The sequence below is a fragment of the Echinococcus granulosus genome (assembly GCF_000524195.1).
Source record: "Echinococcus granulosus chromosome Unknown EG_S00007, whole genome shotgun sequence".
In the NCBI taxonomy this organism is placed as follows: Eukaryota; Metazoa; Platyhelminthes; class Cestoda; order Cyclophyllidea; family Taeniidae; genus Echinococcus; species Echinococcus granulosus.
In genome coordinates, this window is record NW_020170387.1 from 1,351,785 (window position 1) to 1,367,376 (window position 15,592).

At 39.2% G+C, this 15,592-nt stretch overlaps 1 protein-coding gene across 1 annotated transcript; it reads left to right on the plus strand. All coding sequences in view use genetic code 11, as the record gives it.

The window, feature by feature from the left end:
• Positions 1-5,662: 5,662 nt before the first annotated feature.
• Positions 5,663-13,704, plus strand: EGR_01854 (hypothetical protein; the record flags this gene model as incomplete). The annotated part of the gene is made up of 6 exons (XM_024491103.1): positions 5,663-5,849; positions 7,722-7,804; positions 7,986-8,225; positions 10,388-10,469; positions 13,434-13,535; positions 13,583-13,704. The coding sequence occupies 6 exons, from the start codon at positions 5,663-5,665 to the stop codon at positions 13,702-13,704; spliced, it is 816 nt and encodes a 271-aa protein (XP_024354559.1).
• Between the last annotated feature and the right edge of the window lie 1,888 nt (positions 13,705-15,592).

The window sequence follows — 15,592 nt, forward strand, 5'->3', positions numbered from 1 at the left end:
CTTAATAAATTTACATATTAGTGAAGTATAATTTTCAACAAGGCACAATTTATAAGGTGTAATCATAAATTACACTTGCATAATTACACTTATAATTGCATGTTATAAAGTACACTTCATAATAAATGTATCGAAGTTGGGTAATAGATGTCCTTATTTTTACCAAAGATGAATATAAATTGTTCCATTGTTCATTAGAAGGAAGCATGGCAAAAAAGTGGGGCTTTTACACTCGTTGTGTCATAGTTCAAATTGAACTCACCGTGCAAACTTAACTTGAAAAGTTGAAAAAACTCGTGTACTTTTTCTCAGAAAATCCGTAAATCAAAACGCAAAGTACAGATCGTTCCAATTTATTAGAACGATGGCAGGGCAAAAGGAGGTCGCACACACACGCGCACACACACACATTTCTCCTGATCCCAAAGTTATTAACACACGCAAATGGAAGGTCATAAAGTTACGAGATCCCTCATATAACTCGATAGTTTGGCTCTCACAGTCCTGAAATTTAAGGGAGCTTTTGATAATGGTATGCAGGACATTACTTTTGCTCAGTAAAAAAAACACGTTTCTGCTTAAAATCGGCGAGGATTTTTCTCTAATGTATACTAGATTAAAGCGCCGAACTTAGTAAAACAGCAATGGCTCTTCACTTCGTTTAGCAGGTGTCCCTGGCTTCACGACCATGGTGTTAGAATGATGTTGGAATACTGCTTGATCATATGGGGATGCAAAAAGTCGTGGCATTGTAAATTCATTGGGCATTTAAATACTAAATTGCTCTTGTCAATATTGTCCACTTTCTTGCTTTGCTAAATCTCCCAAAATTCTAGCTATTTTTTGACCAAGTAGAGTAAAAACTTAGTTTAGTATTAACTTCTTATGATTTTTTCCTCGGTATATCCTCCATAAAGCTGTGATTTTGAGAAGCAATTTTCGTTGTCAATATGTGTCCTCTTATTTCAAACTTATGAAGATCCAAAGTTCCCATTTACCACCATTGGCCATCTAGGTGCTTTGGAATAGACATAAAATTCTGCTGTCAACTTTTGGTAATGTTCAGGTACCTCTACCATTTCACCTACTTGAGGGTGACCGGTTGTCAGGATTTTATGACAGTGAAGTGTCAAAGTGTAATGTTGCTTATTTGAAGCTTTATTTAGTCACCAAAAACTCATTCATCCCCGTTTTTAAGTAGTAGGAGCAAATGAGCTAAAATGTTGACAAAAATGTAGCAGATCATTTTAATTTTCATTGCAGAGCTGTTGTTGTAGACTACTGAAAAGCTATCCCACCCGACAGTTTAAAAAACTGACTAATATACATGGCTTCTAAATAAGCTGTTTTCATTAAAAACTTATATGTTGATCGATGTATATGTAAAAAGTTCCATACACAATCTTACCACTACCCATTAGCAAAGTTGGCTTATAAATTATTCGACGGTAGGGACAGATTTTAGTAATTTACGGTGAGGCCTTATTTGTAACGCACTGCATGGGGGAGAGCCACTTTAAAGGTTGAATGAGACTGATGAATCACAAGTGAAAACACCGTGTTAACTTAGGGTGTTTTATTTGATCACCAAGCAGCAGGCGAATCAACAAACGATCCTAAAGGAGGTTTGTAGACCGGAAATGCGGCGAGATCCCCAAAGCTTACAAATTTTGAAATACATCATTGTTGCAGCTTATTCGTTCTATTTAAAGCTGAAGCATAACACCTTTTGCCAACTTAACTTCACCATAAACGAAAATATCAGGTCTACTCACTTCTATGAATTAATTTAAAAATCCCATTTTTAGGACTAGGTGATCTTAAGCCGAGACGCCTTTGAATACTGATGGCTGACAGATTTTATGATAAAAGTGTGCGCGAAATATTGAATTCACAAAAAAATGCGCTTAGAAACCGTCTCAAACCAGTGAAAACTCACTTTTCTGCTTCATGGTACTTTTATGGTCGCTTAACATAATGATTGGTACAATATACGCAAGAGCATGCTACATACACATATTCTTCGGTGGAAGCCGAAGATTTAAGCGTCAGAGATCATTTAGTCCCAGAAACTTTGCACGTCGCCTATGCAGGATGTTAACGATAGAAGAAAGTGCCGCAATGCTTCAATAAAGGAACTCAAAATTAAAAGGCGGGATCCTAAGTACAAGGCGGGCTTCTTATCAATAAATCATAGCTCTTGCTAGAGCTCAATAACTCTGCCAAAATGGTTGGCGATAAGGAAATAAATTGCAAAATAGCTGAAACTTTAAATAATTTAACACGCGATTGCGCACAGAGTTACAACAAATATTCCTTGGCCCACATTAAAGTTCAGCACCTCATTTGCATCCCTACTCAACAAAATTCGTAGATAGCAAATAAGTGAGTCACAGAACTCTTTAGCCTATGGCTTGAATGATTGACGACGTCAAATGGATTTCGCATTTGGTAGTTTGTTGGCTTTGAATAGAATTTTAGTTCCTGTCAACGTCACCGACCTCATATGAAGCAGTCAAATAACGCACCTTGAAAATGTGGGACAGCAGCTTAATTGTGCATTTTACTTTTGACCAGTAAGGATAAATGTTGAATTTGCTGTTATTCATCTTAATGCTTATTTTCCCCAGTGCAGCCTGCTCGTAACTCCCATTCTTATCTGGTGGGCAGATGCCTGAGTGGGTCTTTCAAAGTGCCCCTCTGGTGTACAACTACGTCCGGTTGACCATTACGTTAGTTATGACCGTGCGTTGATGTTTCTCTCAAGATGTCCCCATCAGGTGTGCATGCGCTACATCATGGCTCACTCGAAAAACCCCGCGCGGAAGGAGAAACAACGGGAACTGGTGTCTTGACAATTTGCGTCCACCTCGTTACCCTCCTCAGGGTTGCTTTAAGCCGACTAGAAATGATATCAAGTTGTAATTTAGAAAAGGAATTAGTCTTACCAATACTATACACTTATTCGTAAAGTGAAGGACTACTTTGACTTGGATACACCGAGTGGAAAGCCAGTGATGTCCATTTTAACACCAGGCAATTTTCCCTGTTGGACTAGGTACTAAAATTCGTACGGCCAATAAAAGCTCATTTCGTAACTTAAAATGGAAAAGCTCAGGTGGATGCGTGTATTTACTACAAAAGCGAGGACAAATATAGTGCTTTGACTTTGTATTCTATTTGCTTGCATACATGGTCTGGGGTAGCCTCATTCATTGGCCCAGAAAGAGCTCACACTTTTGGTGCTCATAAAATGTCCACCTTTCTCCAAAAACTGCTGATGGGGTTGACGAGCCTTCGGATGACATGTTGTCGCACTAATTGCCCGCCATGGTACTAAGAAGGGAAATAATTACCAAAAATCGTTTGAGCATTTGCCCCGTATAGTCTTCCAAAAAAGGGCATTGTGGGAATTTTGACTTCAAAAACGCGGGCTTCTACTTTTTGCAGTTTGAAATCATTTGTGGGGAATTCAACTATCGTTTTCGTCATGAAATGTCTAGTTTTACACCAAACTTATTGGCATAGTCGGTAGACGCTTTGATGAAGCATAATCTCACAATTGCTGAAAGGTTGTGGTTTACTACACCTTGTCTGCTGGCCGCATCGTACTGAAATGCAAATTTTGTTTATCAGTGTTTACTACGCTCTATTTATAATTTCATCCAGATCGCCGCATCGCAAAACCACATGGCTTACCATTTTTTACTTCACACAATAACGCTTACACTTGTTATTAGCATTTGCGAGTACATACTTAAATTTGGGTTTCAGACTACTTTGTCGGAATTTCGTTGGTTATGATTAAGTGGATTCAAAAGGCAAAAATATGGTTCAGCATGCAGACGTCAAAACGTTCATTCGCATTAAGCAAATATTTCAAAAACATCGAAAAAGGGTGTGTCTTTGCTTAACCCAATTTTGGATTAATTGTTTCAAAGCTAAGGATTTGCATATACATGCTTAATAGTTTTTTATTGTTTGATCATTACGATAATGCAGGAAATTCGTTTTTATAGTTATAAAATTACTTGTAGATGGGGAGTGTTGACCATGACGTGCTTTAAAAGTTCCTCAATTTACTCCGCATTCCACGGCAGTCATTTCCCTCTTTAATAAGCCATTTACTGTAGTAATACGGATTTGTTCACATTCTGTGAGAACTTTAGTCCGAAAGAAGCTCACGTTAAGCTTCAGATCACTTCAGATTCGGATCACAAATGATGTATGGTAAAATTTTTTGCCAATTATTTACACCACCTAGGCCTAACAAATATTCTGAGTCCCTCAATTGTTTCGGCAGGAACGCCACAAAGCCTAAGTTGTCCTAGGCATAACTAGTCGTGTATTATTGTGTCGTTATTAGCTACTTTCCTAGCTCACTAAGCGGCAGAGAAGATTAGGCAAAAATGTATCTTTCAGTCACGTGATTACTCGTAATTTCTGAAGAATTTTAATGTTTGTTACCTTTTCAAGGAATCCAGTCATGACCGACTCAATTGCCAGGAATAGTGGAAGCATTTACCGTCATTTCTTATGCGAATGACCAGACTGTCTAGACATCAAATCCTAGTATAAAATTAGAAAGATAGCCTTTCTTTTATTTAATTAGTTTTCAGTTTTTGTTACTTTCTGATAATTGACCATAGTCATTTTCTACTTCTTTGTGATTGTCAACGAAAGCATAGAAGCAACCCTGATCTGTCGGATCCTTTTTAAGTTGGTCTTATTATTAAACGGCGCAAATTTCTTTGAAACCATGTGAATTTGGCGTTTTCACTCAAACCTGGTAAATGATATTTCCCGTGCCTGCGGATAGCCAAAAGACCATCATTTGTATAGTTTGCTCGACGTATTGGCTTTCCTTCAGTCTCAGTATTTCAATGCTTGAAGCTATTTCCGCATAGATGTACAATTGACAGCGCGCCCATCACTGCATACTACCTTTACCTGGTTTAATCTAGCCAAAATTTCTACGTATACACAGACGCTGGGAAAATGTGGTCCAAAAATTTTGGTTCAAGTGTGAAATTTTCCATGGTGGAACTTATCTTCCCCCTTGATCAAAACATTTCTTATACTTATTAACATTTGAACTTGTAAATGTAAATTTTGACAATCTGGGTTTCTTCAGATATAGCTTAGTTTATTTTCCAAATCACTCTTGAATACAGACATAAAGTTTCCTTTCGTTTGTGTCTAAAAATGGCTCTTTTAGGGGGGTGGTAACCAACCCTGCCTTTCCATTTTGCAATGTTGTACTTATGGGAGCCATGTCTGATACGCCCTATGGTTATGGCAGCAATAAAATTAAGCAATGTTGATTAGACAATTCAATTTGGAATTATTTTTAAGGTTGATGAGGAAAACCTTTTGAGTCTACCTTAAGGACTCTTCTGTCAATCAAAGCACTTAAAACAACAGATAAGTGAGTTAATCCGCTGGAAGGCAAATATTCATATGTCTGGCGCATAGCAACTTAGTAGTTATTTATCGCAGATAATAACTTGCGAATTCTGCTTGACATTAAGAAATTTTGACCGAAGCAACCTCTAAGCCTCGGTTGCAAACCGCGGACATAGTCACTGCTCATCATTGAAGGATTTATTTTTTTGTAAACCCGGAGCCACATGGATCCTTTGGAGTATTATGTATATTGTGCATGTTGGTTTCAGGCCAAGTGAAGGAGCCCCATCAAGATACCCTCATACGCGCGGGTAACCACTACAGCTGCATGTCAGGCTGGAATGTCACACTCTATGGGGAGAAATACAATGCAACCTTGCGTTTAGGTAGCGTGAAGTTTCAAGCCTTTCCGGATATAGGCGCAGCTAATTTTAGTGGCTATGGTGAGTGGATATTTTGGCTATTGTGATTATCAAACCCAGATGTGCTCTGCTCTCTCAATTATTTTTTACCACCTCAAAGGCAAAACGCTACTCAGATACCGTTGATGTCTCCAATCTTTTATTCTTTTGGAGTATTGCTGTACAGCTTATCGACAATCGGTAATGAAACCAACCAAGTGGCTAATTAATTACGGAAAAGCCTCAGTCTAATAGAGTAGGGACGAACGGTAAGCAAAGGAAGACGTGAATTTTTTGTGAGACTGCTAAGCAGCTTGATGGAGCTGTCACTGGTAACACTACGCCAAATGACTTGTCCAAAACTCCCGCCCTCTAAAAATCACTGCTGAATAAATAAACAAACAGCTCCTTCTCACGCACTGGCCAAGGTAATGTGAGCACGGCATGTAAATTTTTGTGGCAGTGAAATTCTGTTACTGGAAATATTTAGCAGGACAAATGTGGATACTGTGGCCATTCATCCCTTCGCATGGTTGATGGTTGAGTGGCTTACATTGTTGAAGAACATAAGTTAAATGCCAGTGCACCAAAAGTGCTCGCAAAATTTTAAGACAGGTGACTTGCGGTGAGAGGTCTTGCAAAACAGATCATCTAACAATTGGCTGAGAGAAGGGAAAAGAGACGAGGGATGTGCTCCTCCACTTATGTTACCTTCAAGGAATTAATTTTATGTTTGATGGACAGAAATTAAGCAGAATTAAGTGCAACAACGTGTTGGAGGTGTTTTAATGGTATCTACCTGAGTCACTGACAAGGGTACAAATGCAATATCTGCGGGAGATGATGGTTTTTAGGTGGCAAAATTCAATTTCTCAGTGATGAGGGGTGTTGATCATTCGTATTTTTCAGAGATAAGACCAAGGTTGATGAATGAAGACTAATATTTTGCCATGTTCTCTTTAAAGATGTGTGAGCAAGGGACATCTCTAAACAAAGATATTTTCTATTTCTCCTTAAAAAAGAACAAAATTATGCAGAAAATGTTAAAGATTTTTAGTGCAATAATACACTAAGAATTCAAAAAGTTCAACGGATAACACCAAGACTAAGTTAGTTTTTCAAAGCCTGTTTTATCCGGATCTGTGCCAGTAAAGGAGGATTGATGGGAAACACATGGAAAGCTCTTTCAACAGCTAATCCATTTTGTGAAGTGTAACCGAAAAAGTTTTTGTTAAATTTTATACGTCCACTATCTCAAATGAAAACAGTCTGCATTACTGTGTAGGTGATGCTAATACATAAAAGTACTTTTTGTCTCACCCTCAACTTTTACACCTGTCGGAAGAAGTGCGACAGGGCGGTGTCAATGGCCCACCTTCTGGAAGAAGACACTGCATTAGCTTAGTTTATGTTGTTGTAGTATAAAAAGTGTGAAGGGTGTTTATATTTGCCAAAAAAATGGTCTACAGGAAGAGTATTACTTGAATATACACAATACGCTTGTTACAGCATCCCAGAGGTTTTACTTCTTCATCCTAGATCGAACTCCTTACAAATGAATAATGTAAGTGTAAGAAACTTATGGATTTCGGTAGTTCATCTAAATCTGTGTCCATTAAATGCGTATTCAATTAGATGTAGGTGCTCATAAAATGGCCAGAGTGCTCAATCATTTCGGTATTGCCCAAAACATCCACTTATACTGACGAACCTATTTCGTTTAGGGCATTTCGTACCTTACCAAGGTTAGCAAAGCCTTACTATTGTACTATATTTCAGGCAAAGTGGATAAAGCTCTAAAAAGGTACATTTTTTGCTTTTTACTTATCATATTGTAGAAAGAAAATATCACAGGCGGGTGTATTCCATGCTCAGATGGTAAATTACATCCTGTGTCTCTTCCTCCTTTTGTAGCTGTAACATGCTACGCCGACCACGATCACAACCCGTTCGGTTTCCAAGGCGTGCTTGTTTTTGTCTGCGTGGGAGTGGTCCTCGTGATTTTGGTCTACATCTGTATCCGGATTAGCACGCTTCCCTCCCCGCTCTTCCAGTAGATAAATTTTATCCCGCCCTTTAAAGTTGCTTGGCAAAAATATAAAAACTACCTTTTAGCATGTTTCTACCTACTTGCATTTATTGCATTGTCAAAATCCAAATTAAACAAGCCTATTTTAGACCGAGAGTTGTATCGGTGAAGTTTGGGCAATAAATGCAGTAGACTGGGAGACGCGAGGAGAGCCAATCGCGTGTCAGCCTGCGTCCACGCCTGGGTCACATGCTCAGGTGGGGGATCGTGAGGCCGCGAGGGCGCACGATTCGGTGTGGATGCAGGGGAATGGAGAGCATCATAATGCATGCCAGAAACGAATTACAAACCCACGAGCTACATCCCAGTGCATCAGGTCTCCTTCTGAGGTTTGAATAAATGCGAACAATACTTACCTCCTGCAACCGTGTGTATTCACTAAGTAAGGAAAAATTTTTCGTCCTTTCCTGGTTAAGAGCAACTAGGAATAAAACTAGTGCCCTTATTGATGATCCGCAATGCAAACACTCGGAGTCGTTACTCATTTCGTGCAAGTAGCGCAGTGCATGGGATCTTAGCCAACTCAAATGTTGGTACCCTTAAGATAGGATCGGGTTATCACTTTCCCAACAGGGTAGTGTCATTAACTTTCTATTTATTTGGATAGAAAGCAACCCTAATGCAGATTCTTCCACTGTGCAATTTTTGAGAATTTGGTCATCTCTAAAAGAGTTTCGCGACTTAGTCCTCATGCAATTTCTAGAAAGTGCTCAATTGTGTACAAGTATAATATTACTGTAATATTTTTTCGGTCTTACGCCCACATTCTTCTCATTTATTTGTATTATATTGCAGATAAGATCTTAAAACTGGCCACAAAATCTCTACCACAGCAACAGATTTTTCGAAGAAACGAAAAGCTGTGCACTATATCTCATCAATTCATCAAATATTTATAGTGGAAGTCATAAACTAGAAAGTTTGCATTTGTAGGAGAACAGAATGCACATTAAACTGGTTTTTAGGTTATAAAAACCACTTAATCTTACCAATGCAACAGTCTTCGTTTTCCAAAGGAAAATGTGACATTTGGAGTAACTGGGAGGGGATACTTTCCTGAAAATAACGATTGCCACCTAGACTTGCTGAAAAAGGTGTTCCGCTCAGTGGACTGTTTTCACGAAAGGCTAGCTTTGAAATGTAATTGAGAAAAGGGCTTATTGAGAAATAGGGAGTGCCTTGCAACACTTTGGAATTTTAGTAAAACCTCCCAATCAGTAACTTGGCTAAGTTGATACTTTCTAATTTCTTTGATAGTAGGGTTGATTGAAGTATTTAAGGTGTGAAGTCTAATAAGTTTGTTACAACTTCGTAGAGACTTGTTTTTTGAATTCAATATCACCCGTGGACACCGTTAAAAGTCTACAAAAGGGTTCCTTTTTAGTAGATAAACAAATTCCAATCATGATAAATTAGTTAGAAGTTCTACGATTTGTTTCTCGCAATTTGAATATATAACTAAATTTTAAAAATTTTTGACACCGATCTTCAGATTATGATCCACCTTTCTTCTGTGGTTTACAAACATTCACAACATTCCAGCTTTTCCTGGCACCTCGACAAGGTATACCAATTTGGAGGAATGGGTCATTCCTAGCGTAGGGGAGCAGAAGCGCTGGGAGCCTATAGGCGTGACCGGGGAGGCATGCCGCCAAGCAGAAGTACAACCCGCGAGGACTAAATAGTCCAAAAATTCCACGAATACTTTCAAGCAGCACCACCGGTAATATGGCGTAATTTTTTAGGCCTTGCCTCTGTTGCTAATGCCACGCCTTTGGTGGCGAACTAGACATGTATCTCCAACAGCTGCCTGCAGCATTAAATATTCATTTGTCCTAAATAAAGAGGAAAGCAAGCCACCAAAAGAACCATTTCAATTACTTGCTGCATAACTGCTAAACTTTTAATGCATTACCTCGTCATCCATCCCCGAACAACTCCAAAAGTCTCCCAGAACCGAGTTAAATAACTTTAGGAAAAAACAATTTGCAGTATGCCTTCTTTGATAAACGACAACCGTGTTAAGCATTGCAAAAAATGCGCAACAAGGCCATCAGAATTATTTGTTGAAGTCTGATTTACACAGTCACCCAGTGGAAACGCTGCTTAAGCATAGTCAATGAATAGTACCAACCACCAATAAACAATAAAGCAAACACGTCTAAGCAATAAGTAAAATTGTCTGAAATTTCGTGTACCTTTTTTAAAACGAGATGTTAAGGAATTGCCTTTTAAATATGAATATGCAAGATAAGAAATACCTCAAATGACGACAAAATTTAAATATAGCAGTTTCGGATCCTACTATTCAGTTGAACTTCTTGTTCCGTGTACTGCTCATTCAACACTAACTTTAAGGTCTAGTCCAGTCATTTTTCGGATTAAAAATGGATGAAGTAAAGTGTTTTTTGGAAACATGGGAATGAGGCTTTTGTGCACGCCAATCCGCGTGACGCTTATTAGCAGCACCCCCCGTACTGCCGGGTCGCAGCCAGGAGAGAATTTAATCGCCGAGACGCCTGACTTTGAGGTGAATCTGGCACGTTTTAATGGCATGCAATATTGTCCCGGAGGTAAGCCAGGTTGCAAAAGCAGGGTTAACATTATTCCAACTGCGCGATTGGTAAATATTTTTAAATTAAAATTTGTTAGCCCCACATTTTACATTCACGTTATTGTTATACTTGAATTCACACCTTAAATGGATTTTGCTTCATTCACTTAATATACATCTTTTGTTTTGCAAGAGGACTGTAACCAACCCACTTGCCAATTTTCTACTTGATGAAAGTGGCAGTAAAACATGATGAGTTTATAGAACCAATGGATTTGACACGAAGGATTAGTGTAATGCGCCGGTTCTTAAATTCCCAGTTTTGGAAAAGGGTTACGTAGGGTCTCCACCGCAGTACCTTCGTCGGGTAGGCTGGCCTATAAGCCATGCCAGTAGCCCCAGCCATACCCTATGTCGAATACATGTATTCCGCTCAAGTTTGTGTGCTTTTCCGTCCTTAGGGGAATCTTATGGTACTACGGAGGTAATTTGATCTGATTTGAACTTTAAATCCTCACTTTAAACCCTTATTTCTTTGAATCTCAAAATTTGCTCAAAAACCATATTTTACAGCTCTGCTCTCTGTACGCTAACTGAAAAGACTCCCATTTATCATAAAGTGCGATTTAATTTAAATAGGATCTTGTATCTTTCCCCATAGCTAAGCTAAAAATTCCAAAAAAATAATGGCGTTTATAGAGTTGTTCGATTTTTAGGGAAAGATTTTATGTAAGCACAAGGGAAGGAAAACAATCTCCTCATACATTTTGCTGCAGCTCTGACGTGCAATCCCCCTTTTAAAAAACCTTTGCCTCACTCAACCTTTATCCAGTCATTTTAATCCGGAAGCTACCCTCTTGCTTAAATACAAGTGTATTTGTGAATCCTGAAAAATGGTTCGACTAGTTAATGAAAACAAATTTATGTCAAGTTGATGCAATTTGCTTCGTGCGCATACATCCATTTTGGTGGGCTTACGAGATGACTTTCCCCACGGTATTAGTACATCAGCGTTTAAAGTACTTCTTATGTTCACTGCTGAATTTATTAGATCTGAAAAACCGTCAGTAATTTTTATGACGAAAACGAAATTCCAGCTCAACATTCGCGCTTTAATCCTCAATTTCTTTACTTTTTTTAAATCAAAGCTAACATCCTGATTCAGAGGTGCGCAGTAAAATTCTACACTCATAAAATTTGATCACTGTGTCATTTAACATCCAGAGTTTGGACTTGAAATAAATAGTCACCGTACGCACGCGATGGAGTTTGACGTTAGTGACGATTTGAGAACGACATGGTTGAAAGTGGAGTAAGACTTAGTGCATTGAGACAATCGGACGAATCTGCTCTAGCAATTAATTTGGCCGATGTACTGGACTAGTTCAAAGCTGATTCCATTCCACTGCTCTTGCATTACGAGTCGTGTAACAAATTAACACAGGATGCAACCGTCGAAAAAGGCAAGCAGATGGTGAGCAGCACGTTGCCCGTGAATTGGCCGCATGAGCCTGAGGGAATTGGAAAGATGACGATTGCTTCATTCACATTAATTTGCTTCATGTAAGAATAAATGTTGTGTTCTACGGATACTTGAAGGTGATTTTTTTTCTCCTTTTAGTAACCACATTTTTACTGCTCCACAATTAATTGGACTTGTTACTGTTCTATGCACAAAATAATTTGCGCACCTAACATTTTGCCACGGTTCAACCGAGACATGGAGATACATCGAGTCTCTTGAGTCAGAAGAAGGACTCTAGAAGAAAACACCATCTTGTTTTTAAAAGGTAAAAGCTGCTTCACAAAGAGCACAGATGTGGATTAGGCCACTCACCAAAATAATTTACGTGAAGTTTTAAATAAGAAGAAAACTGTCTGGAAGCTTTTAGTGAGTGGTTTAATGGTAACTCATGGTTCGCATAAGGAAGCCTTGGATTCGAGTACTGTGCCATGCCAAACGCGCAAGCTTCTGTTTCAGAAGGTGCATCTAACTTTATTGAATTGATTAGTGTGTCGTTCTTCCTATCTGACTCTAAAAACGTAATTTGCTACCATTTGTGAAATTCTTCTCAAAGCCTATTTGTACACCAACTTAATCTGAAAACGCAGTATTTGTTACTGATTTTTTTGCCCTCAGATGAAGTTGCACTTAGTTGAAGCCTGTTTTTAGAGGAAATTATTAAGTAGAAGAGCAAAATGGATGTTCACCACGCGGCTGACTACTAAAAAGGGCACTTATTTTGTTACTAAATGATTGGGTCAGAGAAATGTTCTTTTAAAGCTACAAAACAAATGCAGAGTCAAATATCTGAAAATATAAAATACAGAAATTGTAAACTTCTACAATTTTGCCCTCTTCAGGTTAACCTATACCCTTATTGAAATGTAAATGTGCACATTCACCGTTCGCTTTTCCATTGTCGTATCAACAAGTTCAACTGAAATGTCTGTATTATCTCCAAAAAGCACCAAAGAAAACAAAGTATCACAACGCAAGAGTGAAAAGCATAGGTGACTTCGTTCCCCTTAAATAAAGTATGCACTTGGTGCGAATGAGTTGGGGCCCCTATAATGCAATGGCGCTATAATTAAAGTGCCCACGATTAATTGTTCAATTAAATTTTTCCTGTCAGAAGTTCTCGGAATATCCATTTACCAAAATTTACTTCAAAGGGATAACTTTCTGTCGGTTTACCCAGTGGCTTGTCACCGGGGCCATTCTTAATAGCTAATCAAAATGGGCGCATTCGGCTATCACAAAAATATGTGCATACTTGCTAATTGTCTGTCCGTATTTTCTTTTCCACCCATGCTTCCTCATTGCTAAATTGGAAAATCAAATACCTAGTGGCTATTTACTTGTACATACCTTATGGTCAGATTATACCAACATTGTAAATCGGCAGAAGAATGCTGTGTTTGATCGGCCAACTCTGGCGTTGTAAAGCAATGCAGTAGCCGACTCCTGGTCTTTCTTCAGTGCAAACTTCACCATCTCACCAAAATACCCAATGTCAGTACTGCGGAGTGTTTCGACTACAATATGTTGGGGAGCCCCGTGTCTTCGTGGCAGGTCGTCCCTGTAGGTTCCTCCCATATTCCTCGTCATTTATTACATCTTCACATCAGGTTGGAATAATGCCTCGGCTAACATCTGTCCTTCCTGCGAGATGACTCCCCGGGTCAGTGCTGAGCCATTTCTCAAAGTTAGTATCTGGAGTTATCCAGACATTCACGACGGCCGGGAATAGGTTCTGAGGAAGTTCGCGCAGGATCTGGTGTCTCATTTGTTGAGGTTAGAACCAGAGAGCAAATCATGCATACCAACGTCATTTGTCGAAGCAAATGTCTGCTGTAAGGGAAGGAATGTTCTCTAACCCTGGAATCAATATCGTGTTTTTCACCTCAACTTTTAGTTTCACACCTTTGAATCGGGAAGAGTGGCTAAAAGGAGATATCTTATATTGTGTGGTATGGGTGTCTATAGATTAACAAGATTTTGCGACAGACCAGCGTTCTTCCCCCACCATCCCCCTCGAGAGAAGGTGGCTTTTTATCAGCTACAATTTCTGCAATGCGTTGGCTGTTTGTTTAACGGTCGGTGTTGGTAAAGGGCCACTGTGTCTTGGCCGTTGTACCTCGTCAGGTGGGCCTTTGGGCCATGCCAATGGCCCAAATATCTTCTGTACGTAGAATATATATAAATCGTCCGAGTGTTATGTCTTCTTTCATCTTCAAACAAGTCTGGGGGCACTATACTTTCGGCTTAAGCTGACTGTTTGTCCCTGAAAGGGTATGTTCAAATTGCATCGATTGTATAAAGTAAGGACTTGGGGTAGTATAGTAAATCAGTTTGAAGAAGCCACCATATGTACATATAGTTCCCTCCTCGTCTAATTAGAGTAACCGAATTTGTAAATTAAAGGTACAGTTTTATGTTATTCGTTTATAAAGTCAAACTTTCTACTTAACTTCAACATCAATTATAAGGGTATTTCAGACTCCTTCGGTCGAATCTTCGTCATGCTGCTCAGCGCTCGCCCATGTCCACAGGCGCTTACACATTTTATGCGCGTTAATAATAAATCTTCATACAGGTATGGCGTATTACGACCTCAGGGAGGAATTGGCCACGTAATGGCGGTATCCCATGAGAATTTATATCTTTTAAATGCACTGACATTCCACTCAATGAAGTATCTTAAACTAAATTAGTTATAGTGCAAGTTCTTCCTGCACTTCCAATAAAAACCTTCAAAATGCTGATATAGTTCCAAGCTTTGGTATTCAGTGTGCCAACTTAAGTAATTAAGTGGTGTAGCTGTTAAACAAGATTGGTTTGGATTGCAATATCACAAGTAGCACCGATAACCCTGAAATACTTATTCGAGTGGGAAGGTGATGGTGGGAAATTTGAAGCGAGTACAGTATGTATGACAATATTTTGTTTGACCGGGCGTTGGACTACACGGACTCTTCGGTGTCTGCAGGTTGGAAGTCCCTCCTGTGGCGTAGCCTCCAAACCACGCTAGCGGCCTCCTGACTTTTATGTATGATGATAAAAAGCACATTCATAGTACCTTATCTTGTTACCGCTTGGTGGGGAATTAGGGACTCTACACTGCCAACGCCTGGAGACAGATAGGGCATGCGTAGAGCTTGAAAATTGGCAGACACATATTGAAAAGTCTCAACGATTAGTCTAAATTAACTTAAGGCAGGATTAGAATCTTTCAGTAATTAAGTGCAATACGATAGTGGTTTATCCCTCCGTAGTGGTGAGGCGCCACTTTTGTACCTTTGAATTAGCCCTTTTGTATCTCGCTGGGTGGGCTGGCCTTTCGGCCATGCCAGTAGCCCAGACACCTTCTCTGCGCTGAATGCATATTCTGCCCGAGTAGTATGTCTTCTTTCGTCTTCAGGGACGCTACATTAGTGTGCGGGTTTGTTTAGTGATAAATTAACTGCCCGGTAAATACAAAGGGGCCCGCCTGCGCAAGTCCGTCTGGTGATAATTTTTTAAAATTTGTATTTTTAGATCTAATTAGAAAGTTGTAAAGCATTTTTAGGAGTATAATAAAAGAATGCGACTTAAAATTTGGCCAGGAATTTAAGCTACAGAGCTAGTTATATTATTGT